Here is a 17,769-nt window from a genome sequence, read left to right as displayed (position 1 = left end):
ACATAGAAAATGATAAGGTAAATGGAGTATAGCAACAATTGGGGGTTCTCAGGGATGAGTACATAGGAGTTCTCTGTGCTATTCTTGAAACTTCCTGCTAAGTTTGAAATTATTTCAAAACAAAAAATTTATTTAAAAAATCTGGTGAGAAATATCAACAATTGCAATAAATGGACCTTATTTGGATCCTGATTTCTAGAAACTGTAAAAAATGTTTTTAAGTCAATGGGGAAATTTTAATATTGACTGAATATTTGATAACATTAAGGAATCATTGTTAAACTTTTGGGCTTGTTAATGCCATTTTGATTACGTTTTTTTTAAAAAACCTGCTATCTCTATAGAGAAACTGAAATATTTGCAAATATTTATTATTAAAATTATTTTTAATGTTTATTTATTTATTTTTGATAGAGAGAATGCACATGCTTTGGGGAGGGGCAGAAAGGGAGGGGGGGACAAGAGGATCAGAAGCAGGCTCTGTCTGTGCTGACAGCAGAGAGGCCAATGTTTGAACTCACAAACCTGTGAGATCATGACCTGAGCCAAGATCAAGAGTTGGATACTTAACCAACTGAGCCACCCATGTGCCCCTCTTTATTTATTTTTAAGCAAATTCTACACCCAACATGGGACCCCTTATTAAAGTTATTTTTAATTTAAATCATTTTTAACTTAAATCATTTTTAAACTTAGTCATTAAAATTGGATTAAAGGTATCTTGGATCTGCTTCAAATTAAGTGAGGGTGGGGAGACCATAGACTGATCCAAAAGTAAGACTTGCTCACATTGAGTGATGGGGACACAGGGCTCATCATACCAACATCTCTACTTGTATGTGTTTGAAATTCCCCATAGTAAAAAATAAAATCCATTTGAAATCCATTGCATTGGGTGCCTGGGTGGCTCAGTCGGTTAAGCATCCAACTCAAGCTCAGGTCATGATCTCACAGTTCGTGAGTTCGAGTCCTGTGTCAGGCTCTGTGCTGACAGCTCAGAGCCTGGAGCCTGGTTTGGATTCTGTGTCTCCCTCTCTCTCACTGCCCTTCTTCTGCTCATTCTCTCTCATTCTCTCTCATTCTCTCTCTCTCTCTCTCTCTTTCTCTCTTAAAAATAAACATTAAAAAAAATTTTTTAGTTAAAAAAAAAAAAGCGATCCATTGCATTTTAAATTCTTCGCTGTGTCAGGGCGCCTGGGTGGCCCAGTCGGTTAAGTATCTGACTTTGGCTCACGTCATGATCTTGCAGTTGTGAGTTAAAGCCCCATGTCAGGCTCTGTGCTGACAGCTCGGAGCCTGGAGCCTGCTTCGGATTCTGCATCTCCCTCTCTCTCTGTTCCTCCCCTACTCTCACTCTGTCTCTCTCTCTCTCTCTCTCTCTCTCTCTCTCTCAAAAATAAATAAAGATTAAAAAAAAATTTAAATTCTTCCCCATGTGTAATGGCAACCAACAGCAGTGCTGAACTGTTTTTTTTTAAAGGACTTTTATTTATTTATTTACTTACTTACTTATTTTTAAAGTTTACATATTTATTCTGAGAAAGAGGAGAGAGAGCATGTGCAGGGGAGGGACAGAGAGGGAGAAAGAGAATCCCAAGCAGGCTCTAGGCTGACAGTGCATAGCCCAATGCAGGGCTTGAACTCATGAACCCATGAGATCATGACCTGAGCCAAGATCAAGCCAGATGCTTAACTGACTGAGCCACCCAGGCATCCCTATTTATGTATTTTTAAGTAAACTCTACACCCAACACGGGCTTGAACTCACAGCCCTGAGATCAGTCATATGCTCCACCAACTGAGGCAGCCAGGCACCCCTGGGCTGAACTACTTTAATGATGAAGGGGACCTCTTGAGTCCCAGTGAGCCTGGCACAGGAATGAGCTGTGCACTGAGTGTCTCAGGAGGAGATAAAAGATGACAGGTCCCCAGGGCAAAGGGATGGATCTATTTCAAGACCTAGTCATGGGTACAGAACAATTCAGGATAGTTGAACAGATTTGTTTTTTTAAATCATCGCACAATCTCTGTAGCTGCAGCCACAATCTACAGAATGTTCTAGCAACCTAGATTCTTCCTTTTACAAGTGATCTGTTAGCTTAAAATTTCAGCAACACTAAACATATCCCCCTACCAAATACTACACTAAACAAAGAAGGTTCTAAAAAAGAAAATCAGCTAGCAAGCTAAGCAAAAGACTAGAACACTACAAATTAGAAGTCAATTAAGGAAACACTTAGATTGAATTTTAACACACCAAAACCAATTACAAATTTAAATGCACAGATTACAATATAAACTTACAGATCTGATGATGAGACACATAATTTATTCAGGAATTCTATTCCTTCCTTTCATGGCCTCCAGTATTATGAACACTGATATTAATATTAGATGGAATAATCTTATGTGAAAGTGACTCCCACTGAGCTTCAAGTGAAGCAGAAATGGCAGCTAAACTCCAATCAAAACATGACAGCAGCCTGCAAAACTGAAGGTCTCACACCACAGGCAGCCACAGATTTCCCAAACAGAGACTGTGTTTAAAACAACTCTCACCCCCACTTGTCATGTTCACTGTTTCATTCAGTCAGTATGGCAGGCCAGGCAGTAGGTTCAGACCATTGAAAAAAACAGCACAGGTCCAGGCCTCCATGGGGTGGTGGCTCTCCTGGGCCCCCAGAGAATCCAACAAGAGCGAATGACCCTCTGTCTCTCCTCCACCATTTGGACTGAATGAGGGAAGGGCCCTGTCAGCAGAGAGGGGTCTTCCTATGAACACGTTTCTGAACTCCAGAAGGATAGTACACAGCATGGCTACACCCAAAAGAGCCCTCAAATATGTCTTCTCCATCCTCTGGCAAATCTAGCCCTGCTTTCCTTGATTGTACATGTTAAACAGGAGTGTGAGGTTAAACAGGAGGTTTTCACTAGTTAAGCATTTACTACTAGCAAAATCCTTACATTCAAAACATCTCTTTCACTTATGAAAGAGTTTACCAAGTACTTCCTCATGGTTTGTTTTGAACAGTCAAGTTGGGCTGTTTATAGATCACAAAAGTGGCGGCCACAGAGGTTTGGAGACTTTCTCCCACATTGGCAGGGACGATTGTGTAACTAACAGGCTACTGTGGAAATTACATAGTCAAAAAGGTCAAAAAGGCTTTAAAAATTGTGATTTCTGCTTGCTCTCTCTTGGATCACTCTCTCTGGAAAAAGCCAGCTGCCATGCTGTGAGGACACTCAAATAGCTCTTTGGAGAGGTCCAAAGAGAGAGGCACCGAGGCCAGCATCACTTTGCAAGGCACATGAGTGAGCCATCTTGAAAGTGGAGCCTCCAGCCCCAGTCAAGCCTTCAAGTGAGTGCAGCTCTCATGAGACATCCCAAGCCAGAATCACCCCAACTAACCGCCCACTCAGGAATTCTAGACCCACAGAAACTGTGAGATAATGTTAATTGTTGTTTTAAGCCACTAAATTTTAGGATGATTTGTTATGCAGCAAGAAAGAATACACAGGAACACAGAGCCAGCATCTCTGAGGATGAAGAATATGGCTGCATGGAATAGGTAAGTCCATCCCTGTGGGACAGAGAAACATTCCATTGAGCATGGATGTTGCCTGGAAACCCATCTCAGCTCAACAGAGGGAGAACTTTCTAACAGTCCAAGTTATCTAAGGAATACCAGCTTGTCTTGGGAGATAGGTCTGTTCTCTGTCACCACAGAGGTTTGCTCAGAGGCTGGTGCTGATGGGGCAGATATGCCATAGGAAGAAGTCAATGAACAGAGAGGTGGTTAGATTGGATGACTTCTAAGTTCCTTTCCTACCAAAGATTCTTCCACTGCCACACCATGCAGGGACCTGGAGAACCTTGCTCACCAGCTTCCTAGGCACCAATGACATGCTTATACAATGTGTGTCTGGCTAACAGTTTCTGAAAACTGATTCTTTCTGGGAGGAAGCAGACAACACATGATCTACTGGTCCTGCCTTCAAACAGCTGTACATGCACATGAGCGGCATATTGCCACCAAGTACAATCTAGGGCTGACGGGAAGGGAGGCAGGAGGGCTTCAGCCCGAAGTCATTAATGTCTAAAAGGTTGCAAAGGCAGGGCACATTGTGAGGCACTCAGGTAAATGCAAGTGACAGAGAAAACACTATGGAAATCTGCTCAGGGGTTAAGAATGCCCTAATCACATCTCCTGAAGGCAATGACTCAGTAAACTGGCAGGCAAAATAAATTCAAACTTAGAACTGCAGGACTCAGAAGGAAATTACTTCTGTGCCTGCATCTGGCAAAATAATTTCATTTTCTAAAAATGGAAAATTCAAGGAAAATGTCTTTTTTTTATGTTTGTTTGTTTATTTATTTATTTATTTAGAGACAGAGAGAGACAGAGCATGAGCAGGGGAGGGGCAGAGAGAGAGGGAGTTACAGAATCCGAAGCAGGCTCCAGGCTCTGAGCTGTCAGCACAGCAGGGCTCAAACTCACCAGCCATGAGATCATGACCTGAGCTGAAGTTGGACGCTTAACCGACTGAGCCACCCAGGTGCCCCAAGGAAGGTGTCTTTCTTGTCACAGCATGTGAACAATGTAGCAAAAGGTGGTACCCTCCCACACTCAGCCTGCTTGCAAGTCTCCCCAAACTGGGAACAGGAACACACCATTAGCCCATCTGTGGCTCAGCAAAACCAGCCCCAGCTCCAGCTGCCTGGACTCTGATCTCTAAGCCACTAAGTCAATAGACATTTCCATGCCATTCCCAGATCATCTTTGATATTTCATATCTCTTCCAACTTCTTTTAATCAGCTCCCCATCAAATTCTCAGGAAGCTGGGGCTAAAAGGAACCCCATAGGTCTCCCAGTCCAGCCCCTTTATTTTACAGATGATTAGTGAGATCATTGGAAGGAAGGTTAGAGGCTGGGATAGACTGAAGTATTTTCCCCAATTCCTAATGTCCTTCATGAATTACAATTACATGTCCACACCCTTTGTCATTGGACTTTGGAGGATCACTCACTACAGTGGGGAGTGGGTACCCACTGGCCCCACTGATATTGGAAGAGGCCATATGCCTTGATTCAGCCAACAAAATGTGGACCAGAGTAAAGGTGTGCGGGCTCAAGCCAGGGTGCTTCCTTTCCTGCTCGGCCTCCTACACTTCTACCATCATGGGGAGAAGACTGACTCTGCTAGCCTACTTGTTCAAAGCAGAGGAGTGTCCCAGGTGCTGCTGCTGGAGGCAGAGCTGCCCCAGCCATCTGCAGACGTGCAAACAAGAATAAACCCCCCTTGCTTTAAACCTCTGAATTTTGGGGTGATTTATTTTGGGGCTGCCTGATCCAGGAGTACAAGTGAGATGAGGACCCAGTTCTAACTCTCATCTACCCTCTCCCCTGTTAAGAATACACATGGGGCGCCTGGGTGGCTCAGTCGGTTAAGCATCCGCCTTTGGCTCAGGTCATGATTTCACAGTTTGTGAGTTCAAGCCCCGCATCGGGCTCTGTGCTGACAGCTCAGAGCCTAGAGACTGCTTTGTGGATTCTGTCTCCTGCTCTCTCTGCCTCTCCCCTGCTCGTACTCTGTCTCTCTCTCAAAAATAAATAAAACATTTTAAAAAAATTAAAAAAAAAAGAGTACACAGAGCCCATTGTCACTGTGGTATGACAGTAGAGGAAGAAACCAGAAGATGATCTTGGAGAGGCAGAGACGAGGCTGGTCCTAAGAATAAGCAGTGGTTGTATGTATTTGGGATGCTTAGAAGATGAAAAAGGAGTCTCTTGTGCCAAAATGCAGATACCTGTCAGCAATCTTTGTCATCAACCTAACTGAGTGCTTTTGATTTCAACCCACTTTCTCTTATGCTATCACAATCATTTTTTTTTTTTGCAAGTGGGGGGCTTAGTAGCTGGTTACAGAAACCTAGAGATGTGGGAAGGGAACTTAGATGTCTGTTTTCTTGGATAAACTTCCCACAGTCCCAGACAACGGAGCTGCAGGTGGACCCTGCAATGGCACAATGTCCTATCCAATAAGTATACATGTTTTCCAAATAGGTTTGATTTTCATCCTTGCATATATGGTGCCAAGGGTACTAAGACCACTCAATGGGGAAAGGACATCTTCAGCCAATGGTTCTGGGAAAACTGAATGTCTACATGCAAAAGAATGAAATTGGAGCCTTGACTGACTCCAGGGTTGGGACAAGACAAGTGCAAGAAGAGCCTGGAACGTGTTTTCAAGCTAGACACAGGAAACTCTTAATCCCATCAGAGTCCTATCCAAAGGACTCCAGAACCAACTGAAGAGGCCCCCCTGAGGGCAAAGACAAGGCAGGACAATAGAAACATCAATAAGTGCAATACAACAGTGGGACACATGGCAAACATGTTTGTATCCATGAGATGATAGTGGTTTTGAGAAAACAAACCAAACAGATTGGTCACCATTAGAAGATAAGAACCAACTCATGATTTTGAAATCTTGTGATTAAAGGGAAGAACACATTACCTCCTGGATCAAGTTTCTAGATCCATCTGCTGAATTAAAGAACTACAGAGGACACAGGAACTTGTTAACTGACACCAAGAGAATGCAATCAGCAAAACCCAGACTGTGTGAAATTCTATGGGTGGACCTCATTTTGGTCCTTGTACAAAAAAATGTATCAAAAAACCATTCACAACATTTGAGACAATTAAAACTATGGACACTGGATATTTGGTGATAATCAGGAATTATTATTATTTTTAGTGTAACAATGGTATTGCAGATAAGTTCTTAAAAATCCTTATCCTTTAGAGAGATATACTGAAACATTTACAGGTGAAATGTGATATTTGTGATTCACTTTGAAATGGTATTGGCAGGAGACTGAGATGAAATAAGATTGGCCAGAAACTTAGTAATTGCTAAAACTGGGTAATGGGTGCACGGGGGTTTATTATACTATTGTCTACTAATGCATATGTTTAAACTTCTTCACCAAAGTTTTATTTATTTTTTTAATGTTTACTCATTTATTTTGAGAGAGAGAGAGAGTACACAAGCAGGGGAGGGGCAGAGAAAGAGGGAGAGAATCCCAAGCAGGCTCTGCACTGTCAGCACAGAGCCTGACATGGGTCTCTATCCCATCAACCATGAGATCATGACCTGAACCAAAATCAAGAGTCCAACACTTAACTCACTGACTCATCCAGACACCCCCCTCCAAAGAATTTTAAAAAATTTTTTAATGTTTTATTTATTCTTGAGAGAGAGAGACAGACAGAGCACGAGCAGAGGAGGGGCAGAGTGAGAGAGGGACACAGAATCTGAAGCAGGCTCCAGGCTCTGAGCTGTCAGCACAGAGCCCCGCCTGGGGCTTGAACTCACAAGCCGTGAGATCATGACCTGAACCAAAGTCAGATGCTTTACTGACTGAGCCACCCAGGCGCCCCAATTAAATACAAATGAGTACAAAGAATTCTCAATAATGTCACATATCCTTGGTTCACAATAAGCCTCAGAAAAGGAGCGAAAATCTGAGCGACGTATAGCCTCTGTGGTCACTCCGTTTCTCCTGGCAATTCAGTGATGTCCCCTGGGCTATTGCAATAGCATGTTGAGTCTTTATAGCATGTAAAAATAAATAAATAAATAAATAAAATTACAAAAGGTCTTCTATTAAAAAAAAAAAAAAAAAGACTTCACAGGAATTTGAGACTCTACTAAGTAGAAGACACTATGCCCGGGGAGCCTGGGTGGCTCAGTCGGTTAAGCGTCCGACTTCAGCTCAGGTCACAATCTCGTGGTCCGGGAGTTTAAGCCCCGTGTCGGGCTCTGGGCTGATGGCTCAGAGCCTGGAGCCTGCTTCCGATTCTGTGTCTCCCTCTCTCTCTGCCCCTCCCCCGTTTATGCTCTGTCTCTCTCTGTCTCAAAAATAAATAAACATTAAAAAAAAACTTTTTTTTAAAATAAAAATAAAAAAATATAAAAAAAAAAAAAAAAAAAAAAAAAAAGACACTATGCCCAGAACCCCAGGGAACACTACAGTGAGAAAACACAGCCCCAGGCTATGGATGGGAGGAGCCAGGTATTAATCTTATAGAGGGAGATAAACCAAAATCCTGCTAATAGGGGTGCACAGCCAAATGATATAATACAAAACAAAAGAGCGTCAGAGGAAGAATGGTTCTGCCAGCCCAGCTCGTCATAGGGGAATCCAGGCAGGTTCATCCTGAGATGACTTGGAATTAAGACTGTCAGTTAGGATGTCTATAGCAATGAAGAGGGGATGAAGGGATGGCCAGTATAGAGATTTGAATAGGATACTGAAGGTCATGTGGTTTGCAGAGGGGAAATAAGGCAAATTAGATAGAAGAAGGGTCAAGGCCAGGGGATTGAGAGAGAGGGAGGGGGAGAAAGGGAAGGGGCACTCAGCTGGGAAGGACAATGAATGGTGAGCCCAGGAAAGTCACACACTATATTTCAGGAAGACAGTACCTACTGCTGCTTCAGAACAACACAATCTGGCAGTTTTCTATGCAAGCTCAGCAATGCCATATGCCCTCTTCTTGGTTTAGGCAATGGCCCAGCAAAGCAGATCAAATGGTATGAGTCAAGATTGTTAAATCAGCCTTCAATGCGCAGAGCTGTGGCTGAGCATGTGATGAGGTGTCAAGAGGAGTGAAGCTTAGTGATCAGAACTCTTAAAAACGGAAACAGACGCAGGAAGTAGTCCCATATAAAAGAAAAAAAAAAACATACAACACCCAGCATGACCCTGAAACTCACTGACAGTTTGCTTCATGTGTGTGATTATGAAAGGAGCCTCTTAAAGCCACATCTCTGTGTGGTGACACCTGGTATGTGTGATTCACCACACATCAAGCTGCCAATTTCAATTTTGTTCAGGGTGTTTCTTACCATCTCCTACTCCTTGTATGTGAGTTTACAGTATAGTGTACTTCTCTCCCCCTAGGACAAGCAGACATTGATTCTAGTTAAGGAACCTCACACCCTTTTCACAGACTTGTCTTTCTTTGCTGACATAGTCTATGAACTATACCCCAGAAGACTACAGAGGCATGAAAGCTGCATGCTTGGATACCCAACTTCCTGGGAGCTCCCCCACAACACTGTGTCTGAACTGCTGGCCTTTTACTTAATGGCCAGGATGGGTATGGATTCCCCTCCTCCCCTTCCTCCTCCACCCAGTGGTTTGATGGTGGTATGCATGTCTATCTCCCACACTGCCTTATAGATCGTTGGCCCTCAATAAAAGATACAACCAGAGCTGGTGTATGCTTACTGTTGCAAATGTTCCAGACTGCTCATCAGGCCCCAATCTTGGATTAACAGACCCTTCCCGAAGAAGGCACAAGGGTCAGTAGCAGCTGAAGAACTCACACCAGACATTCCATCAAAGGCACAAAAGTACTTGCAGAGGAAGGAAGTCCATGTAGCAAGTGTACCCTAGACATATGCAAAATCCAAGTCACCAAAGGGTACTGGGGAAGGTCTAGATTACAAAAGTGTCTTTGAAACGATAAAGGGACAACCAAGTGACCAGAACTCCATAGAGAAGGCCCTCAGACATACAGAGCAGCAGACCACACCCATACCCTGCACGACTGGCACATGCTTTCTCTGATAGAAAATAAGAAGCCACTCTGCCACTCAAAGCCAAAGGTAAGCACTTACTCTCCTTGAACCAGAGCAAGTGTTGGCCCTTACCCCTGCCTGACATCACTGAAGTCTGCAAGGAGGAAGGAAGTCAGAGCTGTGCAGAAAAGAATTAACACAGCTGGCCTGAGACCACTTACCCTTTGAAAGGCCTGCACCTGAGATTTGCCCTTGGCCGGCATCTGGGAACCTGGATTTGGGGAAGTCTCCCCCCATTCACTAACTGCTAAAGGTGGCTCATTGTGCCTAAACTACTTGTACAAAACTGTGGTCTCTGCTGAATACCTTCTTTCCTTCTGGGAGTCTGGACTTTGGGTATATGCCAGGCAGAGGGTACCCATGTGGTCAGCCCCCAGTAAAAACCATGGCCACTGAGTCTCTAATGAGTTTCTCTGGCTGGCAACACTTCACATTTCATTGCTGGAGGAATTGAGCACGTTCTGTGTGACTCCACTGGGAAAGGACTCTCAGAAGTTTGCACCTGGTTTCCCCAGACTTCGCCCCATGCCCTCTCCTTCCTCTTGCTGATGGTGCTTTGCCCCCTTTCACTGTAATAAAGCATAGCTGTAAGTACAAATAGATGCTGAGTCGTAGGAGTCCTCCTAGCTCCTTATGTAACCTGGAGTTAGTCAACACAAGACCACACTAGGGGTCTCCCCAATGTGAGGTGGTAGAGTTCGTGAGCTATCCCTGGTGCTGTCCATGAGCTCCTACTTTTTCCAAATAATAGAACAGCACTCCTGGTCTGCAATCCTCACTGAAACCATGAGCTGGAAATCCCTCTGATATCTGCGGAGAATCCTACAGATGTGAGGGCCTATTACCTGATTGGTTCTAACATTTTGGGGTGGGAGCCTCACCTCTGATCCATGGCCTGCTTCCCACAGGGTCTTACACATGGAGCGTGTGCAAAGCAAACCGTCTGGTGAACATGAAACTAGTTTTGAAGGAGTGATAAAATCACAAAAAGCCCTTTTAATAGCTTTATCTTTGCTCCCCATTCCTCCAACTTTATGAAGTGACAAATCGTCTTAGGTATATAGAGACCATATGCACAAACACTTGTAACCCTATGGGAATACAAATGAGGAACACAGAAAGAGGTTACTGTTTCATTGAAAAGCCTATTTCAACACATTCAAATCTGTCAACATGATATATCCAGATAATCTCTATTTTATAACTATAGCTTTTCTGGCACGCCAGGCTTAAGCCAGTAATCTCCCACTTATCATCCAAATCTCCTTCCAGCAAACAAGTTTTTAAAACTGAAAACAAATTAAGAAAATCCAAGTTTGGCACTAACATACTTGGCTTTCTGAAATCTCATAAAATTGCAGGCAATTCTCATTCATTCACTTACTCATCCATTCAGATTAACCAAGCTACTGAGAACATACCAGCAGCAAAGCACCCTGCTAGGCTCTATGCAGAATACAAAGATGCTGCACTTGGCCATGATGTTCCTTTGCTGCAAAGCTATCTGCAGAGATGCCTACAGGCACACTGTGTGTATGTGGCACCCAGAGAAGGAAGACATGGCCCTTGGATCAGTCAGGGGCCACTGTGGGCATTTCAAACAGGAGAAAACCAATGCAGGGATGTATGAACACAAGGGATGGAACTGTTGAAAAAGAATCCTGGAGAAGACAAGGCAACTCCAGGGCCACTGGGTGGGGATGAGCTGTCCAGAGCAGAATTTGGAAGCTGGGACACCAGTGAAGCAGAAGGCAGACCTGAACCACAATGTGGCACTAGGAACGGAGAGGAGGGACTAGAGGAGAAAGACAGGCAGAGCTCACAATTCCATCTGATGTCGGAATAGGGAGGGAGGAGGCAGCAAGCATGACTCAGAGGTTTGCAGCTATTCATAGAAAGAAAAGTTAGCAGGAGGAGCAGGCTTGGTGGGGAAAATTACAATTCGTGTCACCAGACCTTGCTAAGAATGTTGGTGTGTACCGTGCTTCTCCAAAGTATGCTACCAGTCCACTCATGATCTTTTTGCCACACCCTTATGCTAAATGTGAAGAAAATAGACTTCAAACAAATGTGGACACATTAGCAACCAATGCATTTCTTCTCAGCTTCCTAACGGTCTCACGGTATGAAACACTGAATGATATTTTAAAGCCGAATCCAATATGGTAAGGCCACCATCTTCTAGGGTAGAGACCCCAGTGGGTTAACCTGCAGACCTGCACTCTTAACTTCACGTTTTTCAGGGACATTTTGCAACTTTCCCATATCTGTCCTATGAGTATTACCTAAAGTGACACTGAGGACACTACTATTTCCTGGCACCCAGTCTCTGTGACAGTGGCTTTTGAGAGATGGTCTCGCTGGAAGAATGAGTGCACGATCCATCCTAGAGGCAAAGATGTCTTGGTGTGCCATCTTCTCTCACCTGGCCACAACCCCACAATGGGCCCAGCTCACCAAATGTTCAATGGTCTTCCTCACCAAAAGGCTTTCAAATTTTACTCTCACTTGACTGAAGCCTTCTTTCTTACAGACCCAGACTAATTTCTTTGAGGCCTCCCTTGCTAACTGCCTTAGCCATGCCTACCTGCACAGATCAGCCTGAACAACAAATAAATTAAAACAAATGCTCCTGTTTGAAATCATTTCCTGGGAAACAAATGTCATTTATAGTGTCACTGAATAAGCAACTGGTATAAACAAAGCTGAATTTTGCTTAACCAAATCAATTTTGTCATTAATGTCGATAAAGCAATATACGTGAAATGGTCTTTCCCTAAGGACTTGCTGAAGATGACACCTTTGAAAATTCCACATCATTTATGAATTTTTCCTTAATGTCATGTAATCACATGTTCTCTGTGAGATGAGAGAACTAGGGATACATGGGAACCAACAACCAAAAGAAAAAAAAAAAACTGAGCGCAAACCATATTCTCTTTGTTTGTATCCAAACAGATATGTGATTAAGAATGCCAGCAATGGAGGGGCACCTGTGTGACTCAGTCAGTTAAGCTTCCAACTCTGAATTTTGGCTCAGGTCATGATCTCACAGTTTGTGAGTCCCAGCCCCACATCTCCACTGTCAGTGCAAAGCCTGCTTGGGACTCTCTCTCTCTCTCTCTCTCTCTCTCTCTCTCTCTCTCTCTCTCTCTCTCTCTCTGCCCCTCCCCTGCTTGTGCTCTCTCTCTTTCAAAATAAATAAATAAATAAATAAACAAACAAACAAACAAACAAACAAACTTAAAAAAAAAAAGAATGCTAGCAATGGAATAAGAACCGTAACTCCTGTGTTTATTTATATTCCTAGCACATTGTTGGAAAGAAGTAAATACCTGATACTTCCCAGAAATTGTTTTTACACGTGACAATATTTAGAGTACTTTTTTAATCCTGATAACATGACTGTTACTAAGCCCAGCTGTTGGCACTATGCACTTTCTCTCACTATGTACCTAGAATAAGCTTAGGTGATCAAATGAGCTTCTCAAGCAAAATCCAGGACAGAAGTACCTGAAGAAGCCACACTTAATAGAGAAATTCTAATCCAAACCTCCACTGACTTTCCATTAAGGTAAAAATAATGAGGAATTCAGGCCAAAATGACAAGATACCATAGTATGCCTATTTGATTGGTAAAAATCAATGCTGATGATACCAAGTGTTGCAAAGAATACAAATCCACAAAATCTATTAACTGCCGGTGGGAGTCTAAATTGATACAACCGCTTTGGCCAACAGTTTGGGCATTATATAAGGGGAATTTTCACATTCCTACAACCTGGCAATTTCACCCAAGAGAAACCCCTGCATGTGTACTAGAATTATCATGGTCACCCATCAACAGGAAAATGCATAAATGAAAGTGGCACACTCACATCCTGGACTGTTATACAGCAGTCAAAATGAGTCCCCCCTCTCCAAATCATATATTGTACAATACTCTTTTTATCAAGTTAAAAATGGCTGAAATGAAAAATATGGGGCTTTTAAACTGTACATAAAGGAGATAAAACTAAATAAGAAGGAAAGAAAGAGGATAGTGAGCAAAATTTGGGATGGTGACTACCCTGGAGGGAGGGAGGCTGGAGGATGGGATTAGGAGAGAGAGCACAAGAAATGTGTGCCCACATTTTCTCTGAAGACATTTCTCCAAACACCAGGCTTCACTTAGTTAAAAAATAATAATAAAATAAAATCAGAGTGGTCTTTCCAAAAGGGAAGCTTGTGAGAGAAATGGCTCTGATTCCTTCTCCACCTGGGCGCATCAGCCCAACAGGTTAAACCTGGCTCTACCTGGCCCCTAAGGAAGAGAGATCATGAACAAAAATTCTCTCACCCTGTCTTCAGCCCACAAGCTTGTATCTTGCCTCTCTTCCAGCCACACACACACTTAGAGAACTACTGAGAGCCGGGGTTCCAGGGAGGGTGAGGAGAGAACACACATGAGCAGGCACAGACAGAGCCCTGGGTAACCACTGCTGTCAGCACCGTGAGCGACAGGCCTACAGGGCACTCAATCCTTGACCACAGCAGGCAGGATGGCAGGATTCAGATCAGAAGCAGGGACAGGAGAGAGGTGTGGTGTCAAACATCTGAACTGCTGAGAAGCACGAGGAGGGCCAGACCAAAGGGTCTTCCAGAGGGCAGAACAGAAGTGCCAGGAAGAAGTGGCAATTTTGGCTCCGCTTCAGAAGGGCCTTTCTGTACTTGGAGACTTACCCATCTCCAGTGGCACCACGTACAAGTGGGCACCTCTGGGTAAGCCACTGAAGTTTGGTCATTTGGCTTCAGTTTCTCTTCCTATAAAATGGGAATGAGGACATATTCATGGAAAGGCTCACATGGGACTAAATGATGGCACAGGGCTGTACAAATGTCAGGAATCATTCACTCCACCCGGACAAGTCAAATAACAATTCTGCCTATCTTGGAGTCTAGAAATGTCCAAAAGCAAAACTACAGAGCCAGACTATGCAAGGACACACACAAGAAACTTGTTCCCTCCCCCTCCACCCCACAAACCAGTATCTGTCCCCACAACCTTATCAGCAAGCAATAAGAATTTTTCTTGTTACCCAAAAAATCTGCACATTTAAGATAACCTTGAAATGCCAACTGTCTACACACAGTTATTTTTAAGAAAAGAAAATGGGACATCTTTGCTCTTTCAACTAGAATAAAACAAAACAAAAGTGAATGCAATCAGGTTTTACTTCCACTAGAACTGGGGGACCCCATATTCATAAACATTACCTTGATCCCTATAGGTTAGTAATACCTGGTAAATACAGATGATTCAACAATGCTAATTCAGAGATGCGTGGGCATCTGGACACACATCTGGGACAGGCACAGACCATGGAGTACTAAAGGCCCAGGTCAGAATCTCTCTCCATTGCCTATTGGGCCAGTGACTCCTGACAAGCTACATCCTCCTGTCAAACCTCAGAACCCCTCATTTGTACAACAGTGTGGTGGTGAGGATGATGTGAATGTAACGTAAAACTGTGTGGTCTATAGCTGACAATGACACATTTATAGCAAATCACTGATGATCCCTATCATTGCATGTCTTGGTGAAGTGTTTATACACCTGACAGAGAATGGTAAGTGGGATAAAACACCATTTGGAAAAGGTCCTCTTTTCATTTGGTTGCCTAACTCTAAGAACACTGTTCTGTGTGATCCGGATGGCACAGCTGAGTGAGCTTAGGGGCACCAAGACATCACATGAGAGAAGCACGTGAAAAGTGTCAGCTTTCTCTCTTTTCAGGAATTAACAACAGTGATCCCCATTTTGGAGTGGGAGCCATCACTTAAGTCCAGTGGAGCTCTTGAATTCTCAGGGGCATCATAGACTGAAACATCCTCTAGAAGCTGTGTCCCAAGAAAGCTGGAGAAGGTCATATAAATCCTATAGTGAGTGACCTGAAGACATACTGCTTGGCCAAGTGAAGTGACCAAGGTGACCTGAGTTTCAGCAAACAGCAAGGCAGTGCCCTCCTGTTTGCAATGACAATGGAGCAGTTCTTCTCAGACCATGGTCCAGAGCAGCAGCATCTGGGAACTTGGGAGAAATGCCAAATCTCAGGTCCTCCTAGACTCACTGCCTCAGAAACACAGCAGAGGGGCAAGTACTTTGTGGCCTTTCTGGGAATTCTGCTGATGGCTCAGGTTTGAGGACCAATGGCATAGAGTGATCTAAGACCTCGATGTTGAAACTAACCATCCCCAGGAAATACACTAAGGCAATAGCCAGTAAGAAAGGAGAGAAAGCCTTCAGTATCTTTCCCTCTTTCATCCATTTCAGTGGGCAGTGTTAGCTATCTCACTACCTGACTTCAATTTTGAAACCCATGCTGCTTGAAACCCAGCAGGACACTTCTGGTTCTCCACAGAACGTTAAGATGGGCCCTTAAAATGCAGACACTGTGTCTGATGCATCTGTGAGTCTGCTGTGCCCCTCCTAAGGCCTGGCAACCAGGGGTGTCAGGAAAAGTGGGAAATAAACTAAGTGACCAACTAAGGGGGGAACAAACAGTCCCAAGTACTGTGGGTCCCAAGGTACTGAACAAGGTGACTGTCCCCCTCAGTCCTTAACTGAGGACTTAGGTCCTGAACCAGAATCAAAGACTTTGGGGGAACTGACTCTGATTGGCTGCCTGAGGTTCCACAGTTACCAAGACCAGAGGGGCCTGGAGGCCCCAGATCACTCTCTCCCTCCATGTCCCCACTCACTCCTTTAACCCAAGCTTGTCAGAGGTCCTGTCAGAGGAGGTGGAGGTGGGAGGCGGGGGGCTCCCCCATTAGAGGTCAGGGCCCCCAGCCTTTAGAAGTTGGCCAGAGATATTATTTCTCCTGCTAGGGGCTTGTTCCCAAACATCCCTAGGCTAGTGGCAGTGTTCTCCAACCCTAGACGCCCTCTGTCACCATCACTGTAGCATCACCACCCTCCAACGTCAGATGCCCCAACTTGGCACATTCCTACCTGTAGTAAGACAGCAGGCCGTTGCTGAGCACGAACCAGCGCCGCTGGTAGCCTTTCAGGTAGTTGGTCCACTTGAGCAGCCAGCCCTTGAAGCTGTCCAGAGGCAGTAAAGCCATGGGCGCAGTGGAGGTCGTGTCAGTCCCTGACATTGGAACCCCAAGAGGCGTCCTCGCCTGTCCAGGTCGCCCAAGGGGTAGCGGCTTTGACGCCGGCAACGACCCGGGCTCGGGTTTGGTCCAGGGCACGCTCCCCGCTACTGGCCCGAGTGCCGGTAGCTGCTCTGGCGAGGTCTTGGGGAAGGGTCCAGCCCCTACACTTGAGCCCAACTCTTGCCAGGGCCCTGACCCCCGCCCCAATCCCAGCAGCAATTCCGTTCCCGGTCTGGACTCTGGCCTTGGGTCGGACGTCTTCTCAGACGCAGGCTCCAGTCTTGGCACCGGCTCAGAAACTGGCTCCGACACCTGTTGTGACACAGGGTGCCGCTCAGGCTTCGGCACTGGCTGGGGCTGAGGCTTGGGCTGGGGCTTGGGCTCCGGCCCGGGGCCAGGCGTGGAAGCGCTCATGCTCGGCGCCGCCGTGTGGCAGGACAGGCAGGGGACAACCGTGAACAGCGACGAGAGTCCGCGGGAGCGGCCGCCACAGCCGCCGCCTCGGCACAGAGCGGCCGCTTTCCCCATAGAGCCCGCCGACCGGAGCGCGGCCGAGTCGCGGGGAGGGGGAAGCCGGAGGCGGAGGCCGGGGGCGGGGCCGGGGGCGCCGTCACGAGCGCGCGGCACGGGGCGGGAGCACGCGCAGGTCCCCTCGCGGCCCCGTGCGCCCAGCGCTGCCTGCGCCAGCTGACTGTTGTCCTCCCCGCGCTCAGCGGGCCAGACTTGGACCCTTGTCCCTCTCTCGCGTCGCCAGCGCCTGGCTCAGGTCTGGCCCTGGGAAGGCTCTCTGCAAACACCTGTGGCGCTAGAGCTTGGCGACGGGCGACGCGGAAGGGACCGCGCGCTTCAGGCCACCATCCCTGCCTGCGCCCCAACCCGTGCCAGGCGCTGGGGGAACAATGATGAATGCGGAGCCCGCCGGCTTCCAGCGCAGCTCTGCCTGCCGCGCCCAGCGCCGGCGTTCCCTGTCAGGG

At 45.6% G+C, this 17,769-nt stretch overlaps 1 protein-coding gene across 1 annotated transcript in view; it reads right to left on the bottom strand.

The window, feature by feature from the left end:
* Positions 1–17,104, bottom strand: part of LOC116738406 (oxysterol-binding protein 2-like) — a 51,516-nt gene extending 34,412 nt beyond the window's left edge. Inside the window, exon 1 of the mRNA XM_032595422.1 lies at positions 16,647–17,104. Within this exon, the coding sequence (XP_032451313.1) occupies positions 16,647–16,795 (149 nt within the window). The 5' untranslated portion in view covers positions 16,796–17,104. The remainder of the gene's footprint in view (positions 1–16,646) is intronic.
* Positions 17,105–17,769: the final 665 nt, after the last annotated feature.

The sequence above is a fragment of the Lynx canadensis genome, chromosome D3 (genome assembly GCF_007474595.2).
Source record: "Lynx canadensis isolate LIC74 chromosome D3, mLynCan4.pri.v2, whole genome shotgun sequence".
NCBI classification, from domain to species: Eukaryota; Metazoa; Chordata; class Mammalia; order Carnivora; family Felidae; genus Lynx; species Lynx canadensis.
The sequence above is the reverse complement of the archived record's forward strand: the minus strand, read 5'-3'. Positions and strand labels throughout refer to the sequence as shown.